Source organism: Athene cunicularia (genome assembly GCF_003259725.1).
Source record: "Athene cunicularia isolate RWA chromosome 1 unlocalized genomic scaffold, athCun1 chr1_part2, whole genome shotgun sequence".
Taxonomy (NCBI): Eukaryota; Metazoa; Chordata; class Aves; order Strigiformes; family Strigidae; genus Athene; species Athene cunicularia.
In genome coordinates, this window is record NW_020799092.1 from 930000 (window position 1) to 944048 (window position 14049).

General features: G+C 38.5%; 1 protein-coding gene across 10 annotated transcripts in view; it reads left to right on the forward strand.

Annotated features, from left to right (window-relative positions):
- The window catches only part of NCF4 (neutrophil cytosolic factor 4), a 65087-nt gene extending 51658 nt beyond the window's left edge, over window positions 1–13429 (forward strand). For 7 of the 10 annotated variants that reach the window (XM_026867777.1, XM_026867775.1, XM_026867780.1 and 4 more), the window contains 10 exons: window positions 3247–3341; window positions 5128–5212; window positions 6372–6525; window positions 6798–6868; window positions 7641–7768; window positions 8759–8816; window positions 10434–10532; window positions 11259–11389; window positions 11483–11548; window positions 12339–13429. In XM_026867777.1, the coding sequence (XP_026723578.1) occupies window positions 3310–3341; window positions 5128–5212; window positions 6372–6525; window positions 6798–6868; window positions 7641–7768; window positions 8759–8816; window positions 10434–10532; window positions 11259–11389; window positions 11483–11548; window positions 12339–12567 (1053 nt within the window). In that variant the 5' untranslated portion in view covers window positions 3247–3309 and the 3' untranslated portion in view covers window positions 12568–13429. Of the gene's footprint in view, window positions 1–1932; window positions 1972–3246; window positions 3342–5127; window positions 5213–6371; window positions 6526–6797; window positions 6869–7640; window positions 7769–8758; window positions 8817–10433; window positions 10533–11258; window positions 11390–11482; window positions 11549–12338 lie in introns of those variants that run through there. The other 3 variants (XM_026867783.1, XM_026867782.1, XM_026867781.1) reach the window with 3 other exon arrangements.
- Window positions 13430–14049: the final 620 nt, after the last annotated feature.

The following is a 14049-nucleotide window of genomic DNA, read 5'->3' on the forward strand; positions in this document are numbered from 1 at the left end:
ACCATATCCCCTACCACGCACCAGCTTCTGGGAAGATCGAGCGCTACAATGGACTGTTAAAAACCACATTGAAAGCACTGTGAGGTGGCACCTTCAAAGACTGGGACATGCATCTAGCAAAGGCCACCTGGCTAGTCAACACAAGAGGATCTGCCAGTCGAGCTGGCCCAGCTCAGTCAAAACCTCCACGTGCTGTAGATGGGGATAAAGTCCCTGTGGTGTGCATGAGGAATATATTGGGAAAAATGGTCTGGTTTAGTCCTACACCAGGCAAAGGTAAAGGCAAACACATCTATGGGATTGCTTTTGCCCAAGGACCTGGGTGCACCTGGTGGGTGATGCAGGACAATGGAGAGGTCTGATGTGTACCACAGGGGGACTTGATTCTGGGTGAGAACATGCTGTGAATTATGCTGTGCCTTTGTAAATTGTTATTTTGTTATTGCTAACTGCTAAATGGCAGCTGGACATGATGCAGATGGTATAGAATAAAGGGGTGGATTATGTCCTGGTTCAGCTAGGATAGGGTTAAGTTTCCCCAGCAGAGAGAGAGGGGGAAGGGATCTCCCGCCGGGTTATTCATACTATGCTGACATCAGGTCCGGGCACGGGAGCACGGGAACTTTTCCTTTATAGTTTTGGTCGTGGGAAGCACAGGGCTGTCTGTATCCATTATGGTATCTCTCTGTATATCTTTTGTCTTGTTTACTGTTACTACTGCTTGTTGTTTTTACCATTTCTACTGTTGTTGTTCAGATTGTTTATCACACTGTTGTATTAAACTACTTCTTATTTTAACCCGGGGTTTGTGCCTCACTTCCAGCCTGACCAGCTGAGGGTGGGGGAGGGGCAACGGCAACATGGTCTCGGGTCCCATCAGGGCCTAAACCAACACACTCGTGCAGACATATCTCTGGATATGGGTATTGTCATTATGGTATAAATTTTGTAATGGACAATTATTTAATTCATCAATAATAAAATAATTACTAGAGCAGAGAGATAACGTGGCTTTGACTAGACCCAGCCCTTTTCCTCAGCAGTGGAAACTACTATTTCTACTATAGTAGCACAATAGCAGAAACTGAGACAAAATACCTGGTAGGTGAGGCACTGATTTGGCACGGAAGAACATGGCAAAGCAGTGTTTTGAATCTTAGTCTCTCACAGCCTCAGTGACCCATCAACCAATCAGCTATCCAGTCTTTTGAGGTAAGAATCTGCCTTTTCATCAGCAAATAAGATCTTGGGTTTGGTTTGGTTCAGAGCAAGAAAGTATTTCAGAATCAGAAATTTTATTAGCAGGCTATTCTCTCAGGTTAGGGTTATTTTCTGCTATAATCTCTAGCAGAGGGTAGTGAAATTGATTTGCTGCTCTCAATTTGTTTTACTTGGTTTACAGCAAAGCAGTTGTGTAGACAATTTGTCTGTGAGGTTGTCTGTTGACTTGTTCTTGAAAAGTTATGTCTCTAGGTAAACAATGAGCAAGTATTTTTGCATTCTGTCACATCCTCTGTCTCTTAAAAGATACCTGCATTGTATCTAGATTTTCTTCCAAGAGATTTGAAAAGATTAGAGTATCCTTTTTATGATTATCTTGTAAAAACTATGATATGCATCAAATATAAAAAGTTACCTTAAAAGTACCCCTTCAGCCTTTCTATTTCACTTCTATTAGTTTGCACAGTTCTTGTGCTTTCCACAATCTTTTTTGCTTGTGTTGGGAGGGCTCCTCTGAATTTTCATGAGTTCATATATCGTGATCTTGTTAATAAAAGTTCCAGTCAAGGTGATCTGTTTCTATTTCTTTCTGAATTTTAGGACAAAGCAAGAGGATCGCAGTTGGAAAAATTGATTATTTTCTCACTCAAGGCAAAGGGAAGAGAATAATGAGCCTGACTTCAGGTTACATGAGAACTGCATGTTGAGCAGGACTAATCAAGAAAATGGAATACACAGCTGAGTGTGAAGGTCTAGAAAAATACTCATATCTAACATCACCACTTAAAACTACTCTGGTCAGTCTGTGTAGACAGCACAGAGTAGCAGGTCACTCAGGAAGTACAGTTCAGAATTTTGTAGCTTCTCCTGGTTCCTTCTGATCAAGAGACTCTATATCACCTCTCAAATTCTAGAATGGTGCTTTCAGTTATCCACAGGAAAAAGATGGGTGAAGAAATGCAATGAAAGGCAGTTTACTCTCAAGGCTCATGATTACAGTTGTAAATAGAGTTTTATTTTGAAGGATGCTTGTTGACTTTTGCTCCATTCAGATGAGATTTTTTGTGCTTGATGGAGGAAAAAGAACCAAACATGTATTGAACATGAAAATGGAAGAGAGTCAAAGACTGAAATGGGGAGACAAAGATAATACATGTGGCAACTTTTAACAAAGGCAGATAAGCTATGCTGCAACTTATCCACAATGTTAGGAAAAGATGGTTTCCTCATTACCTTCTTCCTTTTACTTTCTTCTTGAAAGACTCTCAACTTATGTTGTACAAATGCTATATCACTATCCTTTTTGTGCAAGGCAGGGCAGTCAGGATTCTCTTTGGCTGAGCCACTACCTTGTCTTTGTAGGTGGCGAATGTGGATTGTTCTGAGCACATGAAGCTGAAAAGATCTCTGCTCTTTCAAGGACTCATCTTACTTGCACTGATCCATCTTTCAAAGCTCAATTCGTAATCTCCTGTGCCTGATACCCTAGTACCCATATGTTTGGCAAGGTTGAATTTCCTGACCATACTTACTGCTCCCACTTGAAAATCTATTCTTTAGCTCTACCCCTGGCTCTTGGTCCATGGAAAGGAAGATTCTCAGGAATCACAGAGCTTCAAGAAGGGATTGGAAATATTCATCCTAGTTTACAAACATTAGTGTAGAGGTGTATGTGGGGAAATTCTAGCTGGGGTAAATGGAATTTGTTGAGCCCCCTCATACTGGTTTTCCACAGAGGCAGATTTTTTTCTGAAGAGGTAGACGATAGAAGATGGGGATCACAGTTTCTGTTTTTTTTCTGGGTTTTTTGTTTCTCAACTGTGGCAGTTTCGATACATGACAGACATCACGAAATGTTTTTTCTTTATGACTGTTTTTTCTCTACTACTTCCTCAATCTCGTGGGGGTGGGGATGTACAGAAGAAATCCTCTGACACTGAGACATTACAAAAAAGATCTGAGGCCTTGTAAAGGAGTCTTGATTCACACAGGAAGAATTACTTTGACTGTGTTCATCCTACCCAGCCAGGAACTGCCCAAGAAGTGGAGGAATAGAACTTAGCCATCTGGTTTAAGAAGCAGAAAACCATGTCTCTTCCCCGACAGCTGCGAGAAAAGAGGTAATGTTTCTCTTCCTCCTACCACCTCCCCAAAAGCCTCCGTGTGACTGTTACGATCTGTTTATTTAATTTGGATGCAAGCTTCTTTGATGATTCTAAAAGACTTCTTGTTATTGTAGCTTCTAAACTATTAGGCTGCTCGGTGTGGAGCAGGCCATTTCTTAAGTTGGAGTGGACTTTCTTCTTTTCATGGGGAATATTCACCACCTAGGACAATAATGGATCATTGTCCCCTTTATAGCTGCAGTTTCCATTTTACCAGGGTTTATGGTATGAGTGTTTCTGATATGACTAATCGTATCTCTTGATCTCCATAACCACATCACTCTTCACAGTAAGTGGTAGTATTTATGGTGTTGTGGGTGGTGCTGATTCATGTCATTCTCCTTGTACAGCAAGCTATTGCAAGACTTTGCATCATTACTTCAGCCTTCCAGATGGGCTACACATTGTGGAAGCCCCTGCTTGGGATATTCTCCTAGCAGAATAAACTGAGCCAACTGCCATGGTTTTTGTATTATCAGAATATTTAACATTATGTCAGCTTGGCATTTCTTAGATGATCTTTTTAAAGTTTCTCTCTACCTCTTTTGTTATTCTTTTTTTTACTTTTACCTCATTCTTGGTCTTTTTAATGTAAGTGTTTATATAAATACCACTCTAAAAACACTGAGTAGTAAGATTGAAGCAAAGATTAAATTTTCTTCTGTGTGACAAAGGTGTTGTACCAAGGAGAAGGTTCCAGAGGAAGAAGCATCTGCCAATCCATGCTGTTTTATTGTGTGGACAGTATAGATAAGAAACATGAGAGTGTGGTCATATGGCTGCTCTGTAGGTGTTCCTGCAGGGATCCTTCCTTCTCTCTTGCTTCAAATCCAATACTTTTTAGGATTTGCAAAGCTTATTCTAATCTTGCCCACTATCATGTGTTCTTTCACACATTTTTGACACTTTCAAACTAGTATCTTTGTGCTTGCCTTCAGGTTAACTGCTGTGACTGGGAGGTTTCCCTGTAAATACTTGCTAGATTTCTTGTACTTTTTTCAAAGTCTAAGAGTCTGCTTTACTGTGTTGTCTACAAGAAAACTTGAAAACATGTTGACAACTGATACAGATACCACTAGTTATGATATAGACCAATACTATGTCTTTGCTTTGCTTTTTTTTCTGTTTGTACTTATCCTTCTGTGGTCTCTTTTCTTATATGTATAAGGTACATTGTATGCATCTTACACATAGAGTGTAAGCTTTTTAAGAATTAGGTTCGTGATGTCAGTTTCTACAGCACCTAGCACAACAAGCTCTTTTCTCAGAACTGTTTCCTATTCCCTACAGTAATGCAGTAATAATGACACCATAAATCATGGTATATAATGATTTCCTTAGAATAAGAGATACTGCTGCAAAATTATTATTGTATGTCTACTAGATGCTGTAGGGAGGATTAAGAATGCATCCACAGTTGATCATATTTCTCAGGAAAAGCTTATGAGCTCAAGTGTTTCTTTTGTAGTCCTGCTACTCTAGCAAGCTTAAGAATGATAGGGTTGTTTTTCAGGCTTGATGAATCTTCACAATGGTCACTGACTTGTCCTGAACTTATAGTAACTTGACATATCAAGGTCAGACCTCCAGAGGAAGAGAATGACACCATGAGTTTCTAGCTTCTTGGTTTTAACACTAGATAATGTGATGTTGCCTAACTATCTTTGTTCTGTATGGCACGGAGACCTCCAAAAGCTAATGCCAGTATGAGTAATATAAATCTTTTGTTCTTGCTTCACAGTGATTTTGACCAGCTTCCAGATGATGTACCTGTTTCAGCTAACATTGCAGATATTGAAGAGAAGAAAGGCTTTACTAGTTATTACGTAAGAAAGGAGTTTTATCCTGTCTCTATACACCCTCATCTGTGACTGGTTTGATTCTGGGAAGCAAAATGCAGTTAATATGGTGTAATTGCTTTCTGGCATGAATAGTTCTGTGTGGAGAACTTAGTGCTGCTTTTTTCTGGAATAGTCAATCACAGATTTAGCCTAAAAATTTATTGCTTGGGTGAAATGGGACAAAGATATCCTCTAACATTGCTTGTTTTATAAATTCTTACCTAATTTCTGATTTATTTTCTGTTAGAGTGCTGTACCTTTGGTGAAGATAGAGGAAAAGGAATTCAAAGGCAGTAGGAGGACAGGGTCATTATTCCACGGTACTGGCAAGTTAAGATGCTTCCATCTCCACAGAAGGTAGCATATTAATAAGTCATGAAAGAGCACACAGGAAAGGAATAGTAGGGAAGAGCACTATGAGATCGTCTGAGGAGGGATTTTGGATAAGAGAGCTCAGTCTGACTTCTGCTTTTGCTGGAGATACTGCTCATAAAACCTTCCCATTGCAGTATGCAGGTGTTACTGTGGAATATACTGATGTTTGGTTCCTCTATGTTTTCTGAAGGATCTGACTGCAATGTGACTCAGAGTTCAGTGCATGGAAATCATGGCCTCCTTTAGAGCAAAGAAGTTTTGTCAAGAGATAAGAAAAAAAGTAGTAGTTCAAGGAGGTCAGGTCATGTTTTCTGAAATTGTGTACTTTTTGAAGTCAAACAAGACTCTGAAAATCAGTTAATTTAGATGTCTGTCTATAGATTTAGATGTCCAAAGCATCCTATAGTAAAATATCTGTATTTACTTCCTTAATCTGTTTTTTTGTCACTGAGGGAAGGTGTGTAAGCATAGAGTGGCATCTAGTCATTTCAGGTTTCCTTTGAAGACTATGTAGTAGAAAGCAGCCACAGGATCATGATCCATGGGAAAGCTGGATCCACACATATACCACACTGTTTAGTGCTTTCTTGTTATTTCTTAGTACTTGAGTCTGCAGATGCATAACTGAAGGCTTGCTTTCCACTCTGCCCCTAAGACAATATTCCCATTACTGGAGTTCTGATATTATGTTCCTACTATATGCCTCACTTTCATCTGGTAAATGTTGACAAGTGTGAACATCAGCCTGAATCCCTTTTCTCTCTTTCAGATGTTTGTCATTGAAGTAAAGGTTAAAGGTGGTGGCAGATACCTGATTTTCCGACGCTATCGTCAGTTCTATGCCTTGCACACCAAACTAGAGGAGAGATATGGGGCAGAGAGCAAGAATAGCCCTTTTACCTGCACACTCCCCACATTGCCAGGTAAGCTGTCAGTACCAAATCTGCGCATGATTAGCAGATTTTTCAGCCCCAAGCCTGCCCTAAAGAGTGCATTGTAGGGAAGTGTTTGTGACAAGGAACTAGTTCCATTGACAATCACTTCACCTGTGGTAAGGTTAATTTAGAAACTTAAAATGCTTTAGAATATATGTATTTTCTTGGAGATCCTACTTTTGTCTGATTGCTTCATTTCTCTGACAGCCTCAATTTTTTTTTTTTTTTCCAATAACTGCCACATGCTTTATATTTTCCAGGAAAAGTTTATGTTGGGGCCAAAAAGGAAATTGCTGAGAACAGGATTCCTATCCTAAATGCCTACATGAAGGTAAAACTTCATTTTAAGGTAGAGATTGCACTGAGCACTGCAGATACTTACCTCTTGAAATCAGCTAAGAGACAGTACTGTTGTAGTCCTAGGTATATATTTCTGTTTTCTGAAGACAGTGTCCACAGTGTGGGTCAACCAGCAGTGCTATTCCCCAGATTGTTCAGACTCTAAGATCTGTTGGAGTATGTAGTTCACAAAGGCTCACTTCCTGCCTTCATATAAGATAGATATTCTTACAAAAAAAAAACCCTAAGGTGTATGAGGAAATGGTGAATTTCCACATGTTGCGTGAATATGGAGTTGGCATGTGCACCTAAGGGACTAGTCGAGTAGGGTGGGCTGCTGGTTGTACCTGCTCTACAGTGAAGATGCAGCCAGTAGCATCAAGGAGAGAAATTTTTTGTGTGCAGGTTAATTGAAGACCTGACTTTAAATCAGTAAAAGTGTGAAGCACTAGCCAAGACTTTCCGTACTTAAGATTGGCTTCTTTCCAGAGTCATTCATGTTCTGAAGGGAAACACAAAGCACAATTTACTCCTGCAGTAAATCAGGCACAAAAAGAGTGAAGCAATACATTAGCCAACTCGAGGAGTAAACAGCTGTTCAGCTGTGTCCTGCTGAGTGAGAAGGGAGAGGCGGGAGATTTCTGGCAGTAATGAATATCCTTTATGATCCTGTAGGTCAGAGATGCATATTTGTTACATGTAAATAAATAGAGAATTGGTTTCTCCCACTGTTACACTCTGCTTCCTACTTGCTCTTGGCGCAGAACCTACTCTGCCTACCCATTTGGGTGTTGATGGATGAAGAGGTACGACTGTTCTTCTACCACTCAACCTTTGATAGTGAACAGGTGCCTCACAGATTGAGACGGCTTCGCCCACGGACACGCCGAGTGTAAGTGATTGGCTTGTTTTTTCACCATTGCTTGATGTAAGAGATGCTGTCCTGTTCTGGGGGGAGAGAGATTTAGGATCACCACTGTGTTCCCCAAGTGAATCCAGGAAGTCCTAATAGGATCTTTGTGGTAGAGTGAACACAGGGTATTTCTTGTTTTCAGTAATCTCAATTTTCTGAAGTGAATGTGGTACTTACATTGAAGGAAAATTCCAAAGTGAGAGTATAGCTTGCTTTTAAAAAGAATGCTGCTCAGCTCTATCTGTTGATAATTCTTTAATGGCAGTATTTATTATAATGAGCAGAATACACAGGCCAGTCTTAAGGACACAGTTTTTCACCACTGAGGTCAGTGTGAGTTTTAGCACTGAATTTAATGAGATCTGGTTCAGACACTAAATGAAACTGAATATTTAATTTGTTACTGTCCTTTGTCTAAACAGAGGCCTGTCCTACATAGCAGCATTGACACCCCTTTGGAGAACTGCTAAGTAGATGTCGTATTTCATTACCCTTCAGACAAATTAATTCTCCTTTCAACATAACAAAGATGAACACACTTTTCACTTACCTCAAACAGTGCAAAGACTGCATGTGTGTATGTATTCCTGGATGTGTGTATGACGGTGGAGTTTGAACTGAATGTCATGAATGCTAGAAACATGGATGCCCAGAAGGCAGAGTAGGGAGGCTGAGCAGTGCTGTGGAAGAGAGGTTGAGGATACTGACTGTATTGGAAATTCCATCTGTTCTCAGCAGCAGATATCATCAGATTGCTGCTGCTCTGCACTGAAACTGAGAGAACTAGGGTGATGTTGTTGCATTTATTTACTTCAGTGCCGCACACAGATTCGCATGTGGTTTCTCCAGTGATCTATGGCTTGCTGGCCTCTTAAATAATGAAAAGGCAGACATTGTACTACTGATCATGTAATATTTATGATGACTGGAAAGACATATTTACTTCCCTATTGTCTCCTTTCTTTGCAGTAAAAGCATTTCACCTCAAGTGCCTATTTTTGACCGCATGGCAACACCACGGGCTGAGGTGAGTACTCTTCACAATCTATCATAGGATAGGCGATTAAACTCTTTCACTTTTGCATCTCATCAATCAAGTTGTCTTTTCCAATTAGATCTTGGGGAAAGAAGGGAAAGTGAAATCAATGCAGGGAAGTAATTGATTTTAGTAACAGGGAATGAAATAAAGAATAGGAAGAAGTGTTCTGTTCCTCTTTACTTGAGTAATAAGAAGGTCCACTGTGAAGTCAGAATCACCCAAGGTTCAAAACCGAGACACATGTACAGCTTACTGCCAAATGGTCCACATTTACATAGTGATATCTGTAGATTAAATTTAAAACAAGCACAATCTTCAGTCTCATTGACTTCAGCATATGTTTAAAAGCTTTGCAGGTGAGGCATCTTAGTATTTTTTGTAACATAAGCATTCTACTAAAAAGTGCCTATACCCTAATTTTTTGCCATATACTGCCTTGGTATTAAACATGTGGAACTACTTTGTAACCAGTACTTGTCTGAGCATGGTCTTGCTTCCTGGAACATGTGACTTGCCATGTAAGATTAAACAAACCCCATGCAAGTGCTTTGAGGTTTGTTGGTTTTGCTTTTTACACTGAGTATGGCAGATCTTGGATCCGTCATATCTCCTGGGTTTTATCTCTTAATTTATTAGTATTGAATATACCTACCAAAACTTTTCAATAGATAAAATGGCTTTTGTAAGAGACATATGTTAAGTAGACATATATTAAGTAGACATATGAACTAGTACCATAACTGTAGCCATTGTCTTTTTTTTTTTTTTTAATTAGGAGAACCCTTGGCATTAAGAAGAGCAAAAAACCCCATCTCAACACAGAATAAAGAACACCTTTTCATTTTTGCTCCTCTAAGATTATTTAAATGGTTACCATGTTCTCTAAGACAACTGGGGAAATGTGAATTTTTGATAACTTGGCTTCTTTAGTTATTCAAGAATATCTTGTTAGGCTGGTGGCATGTGCTTACTGTGCTTACCTCCTTTTTTTTTTTTTTTTTTTTTTTTTTTGGGCATCTAAGTTCCATTTTAACTACATGATAATTTCCCAGACATCTCCAAATCTCTCAGTTCAGCATACAGGCCTCATATGTAGGTGTAAAAACAACAGTTAGTCACCATTAAATTGGGACACAACACTTCCACAATTTTTTAAGGCTCTTTGTGATATTTTTCAGCAAATCTGAAAGCTGAAAAACTGCAACTGGAAATCATACATATTTTTTAATTTCTCAGGATTTCAAATTTTCAAGTTGTCAATTGTCTTCAGCTCTGTTGACTTACTTGATTTTAAGTGTTTTCAACTACTTTATATTTCTCTGGTGCTCAGTGCCCTGCCACTTTAAGAATCCTAGCATGTAGCTCTCTGATCTGTGTTTATCCTAGTGCTTTCACTACTTCTTGAAAGCATTTTTGTGTGTGCCGATTAGGAGAAGAAATTGTGAGAACTTCAGACTACGGTCATATATACGGTCTTATTTCAGAAACACATCTGTGATGATGAAGAGCATACTATCATGCTGCGTTATGCTTTCACCCCAAGAACAGAACGATTCATTTTTGTAGTTCTGTGAATTAGTAATTTCAGTGTTATACTTTCCATAGGCACTGTTTGATTTTTCTGGAACCAATAAACTGGAACTCAGCTTCAAGAAGGGAGACTTGATCTATCTACTCAGCAGAGTAAACAAAGACTGGTTGGAGGTAAGACTGCAATACCAGTACTCAATTATTAGCATACCTTGAAATAGATGAGTAGAAAGGGCTCTCCTGGTCCTTGGGATGAGTCTCCTCCTTTCAAGGATAAACTGTATCATAATCAGGTCTTACTGTCAAGAATTCAAATTTGGAGCCAAAGATTTATTTTTCCTTGATGGTTTTTAGCTTACAAATTTTGTGCCCTCTAGACTTCAGTTTTCATTTGCATTTGCTTCTGTGGAATGTTTTTTAATTCTTTGGAAGTGATTAGAACATGAAAAGGCCACAGAAAGGAGACGGAAACTCCATTTCAACAATTGGTTTCTTGCCTCAGGGTGAGTTGTTGTATACTTCATGCTTCATACCACAACACACGTCAGCCTGATTAGAGAGAACTTGGGCAATGCAGCAATGTTCTGAAAAAGGATGGGGAGAACACACTGTGTGTTTGCTGATATGATATCTCTGCTTGCTCAAACACCACAGCCTTTCTTGGTAACCATCTGACTTTTGTTTTTTACACACTGTTTCACTCCCCTGCCTTTTATTTGACTACAGAATTGTATATTCTTTTTGTAGGGATGCCATCAGGCCACTTCCATAGCCTTTTTTTTTTTTTCTTATAGTAGAAAAATTCCTATGTTTCCATGGAAATTAATTGAAATTAAGAACTTACTGTATGTAGCCAAAATGGCATGGTTTTCTTCATTCTAACACCACCTATCATTCCAGGGAACAGCTGATGATGCCACTGGGATTTTCCCATGTGCTTTTGTGAAGATCATAAAAGATTTACCACAGCAGGAAGACACAGTTAATAAAGTTCGCTGTTATTACCATGACGAGACTGTGAGCACTATCAAGTAATATGAAAAAAGTGTTCCAGTTTACTGCTGAAAAAATGCTGACAGTTCTTTTTTCATGATGTGTAATGATTAGGTTTGTTCTTGTTATAGGGATATCTCAGTGGAAGAGGATCTGAGCAGCATTCCATCATTCAAAGACCTCATGGAATTGATGAGGTACAATGCAAGCAGTTAGTTGTTTAATATCATATAAACATTTATCAAGTTCCTTCCAGTCCTGTATTTTCCATATTGTACATGGTCATCACCATGTTTTGGGTGTGGAACACTTTCCAAGTGTCCTGAAGAAGTTGTACTTTGACTTGGTCCAGAGCCAACTGTGCAGACACTAGTCTGCCTTGGGATTGTCAGTAAATATGGAATGCCACATGCTTCTAACTCAATTATGCTGAGTAGAAGTTTCCATTTCTTGTTCTAATACCAGAGCCATATCCTCATGCAAGGACCTTTGTCTAATATACATCCTTAGGATGCAGGAGACTGCCTTCTAACACCTGTTAAACTAGTGTTAAACTGGATTAATCTAGTGTTGAATATCAAAACATTAGAATATCAAATATTAGTAATGGAATACCTGTGCTAATATTCTTCCATTCCTTAACCTGCCTTCCCCTCAGAAGAAGCAATCATAGGTAGGCAAAAGTGGGTAGTAACTACAGTCAAATCTTATGCATGAGAATTTTAACAAGCTCATAGGTTAATTGTGCCCTGCATATGGTTTTACTAGAAATGGCTCTTTGTTCTCACAGATTTCTTGGCTTGAACACAACACAGCATGAATATGGCTGTATGATTTCTAGTACTAGCTGTATCAAGAATGCCAAGACACCCAAGGTTTTGTGTGGCTTTTAGCAGAATGAATTATATTTCCAGTCTACTCTTCATCATGTAGCACGTCTCAGGCATTCCTTGATTTGTGGAGATCAATCCATTTTTTTCCTACCAGGCAGGAGTTTGACCAAGATGACATTGTTTTGAATTACCGGGACCATGATGGTGATCTGATCCGGTTGCTCTCCGATCAGGATGTTGAACTCATGGTGTCTCAGAGCAGAAAAAGGCCCTCTGAGAAACATTTCTTTCCTTGGAAGTTGCACATCACTCACAAAGATGACTTGGGTGTCTACAACACTAGTCCAGGCATAGATGCTACTCAAACAGTAAGAGCAACATAAGTGCTATATAGAGGTGTTCTGGTAGGTAACTATACAGTCCTCTAATCCCTTTATCCAGACATTTTCCTTTAACAGACCTTTGAAGTGAGCTTGAAAAGAGTAATTTTCAGTAATATATTACCTTTCAATGTAAAATCTGTACTTATTTAGCTGCTTCAGCTTTTTAGCACCCCTCTGTAATAGAAACACTCAGAGCAGAGAAAGTGAGGAACAGAGAAATAAAATCACTGGCCTTATTCACAGAGCAAGTCAGCATTAGCTTGCAATAGAGGTTTAGTGTCCTGAGCCCCAAGACCTGCTCTAATCTCTGTTCTTTCTCACAGAGCTAATTATTTGTCCAGAATGTTTTTCTTAAGCTTTTTTCCTAAATAGCCATAATTTTATCTTCGCTTCCTGATATGAAGGTTTGTGTGCCAGTTCTTAGGAATGCTTTATTATTTCTGTCACATGGAAGTCTGGGCTTTCAGAGTTTGCTTGGGAAGCATCAAGAAAACTTTTCATATTTCAGTGAAGAAACTGTAGCCCACCTTTGCTTTCTTCTTTCCACTGGCCGATATTTTGAATTCAGTGAATCAAACCTAGTACACATGTAGTGTTCCTCATAGATGTTTTTGTAATTGTACAGAATACTTATTTGTGCATTCTGGAAAAAAATTGTGATGCTTATTCAAATAGCAATTTCTTTTCTATCTATCTATCTTCTGCTTTCTGACATATCAAAAAGTAGAACTAACAAGAAATTACTGTATCAGACTCTTCATCAAATAAAGTTGCATATGAGTTTATTTTATCAGTTTCTATTAAAAAGATTTTGTGGGGTGGTGAATAATTCAGCTCTTTTTTTTGGCTTGAAAGTAAGATAATTTTGAAGCAGAGTTTGAATGTTACTTATTCAGCTTTCCATAAGGAGGAGTTAATTATTGATTAAAAAAAATTATCTTGCAATAGTTTTTTAATGGTCATGCAATTAAAATATTCTTTAACAAATTTACAGCTGCCTGTACATACAAGTTATATATGTTTTACAGAAATTGTTTGATACCTTAAATACTGTATTTTAAAAATATCATGCAGTCATGGTGTTAAAAAGATACCACCAAGTATAACTGGTAAAAAATATGAAGTCAAAGGAGTTTTCAAACATGCTTTGGATTCTACTGTTAGTTTCTGTGGCATTAAGCTACAATTCCTCATTTTAAAAAAATCTTTGTCCTTGACATGCTGCTAAAATTTATACAGACAAAAGAAAAGATTAACAAGTATTTGAAGGTACTAAGAAACAGTTAAGTAATGATGCATGAATAACTAACCTGCTCCTTCCAAAACTGGCAACATTTTTTCTTTATCCTTAAACCTGTGGGTTTTTTTGTTTTGGTTTGTTTTTTTGTTGGGTTTTTTTTTGGATTTTTTTCTTTAAGAAGTGCTTAAGATCTTTAAGATGTGTTTTAAGATGTGCTACAGGCCATATCTGCTTACCATCTA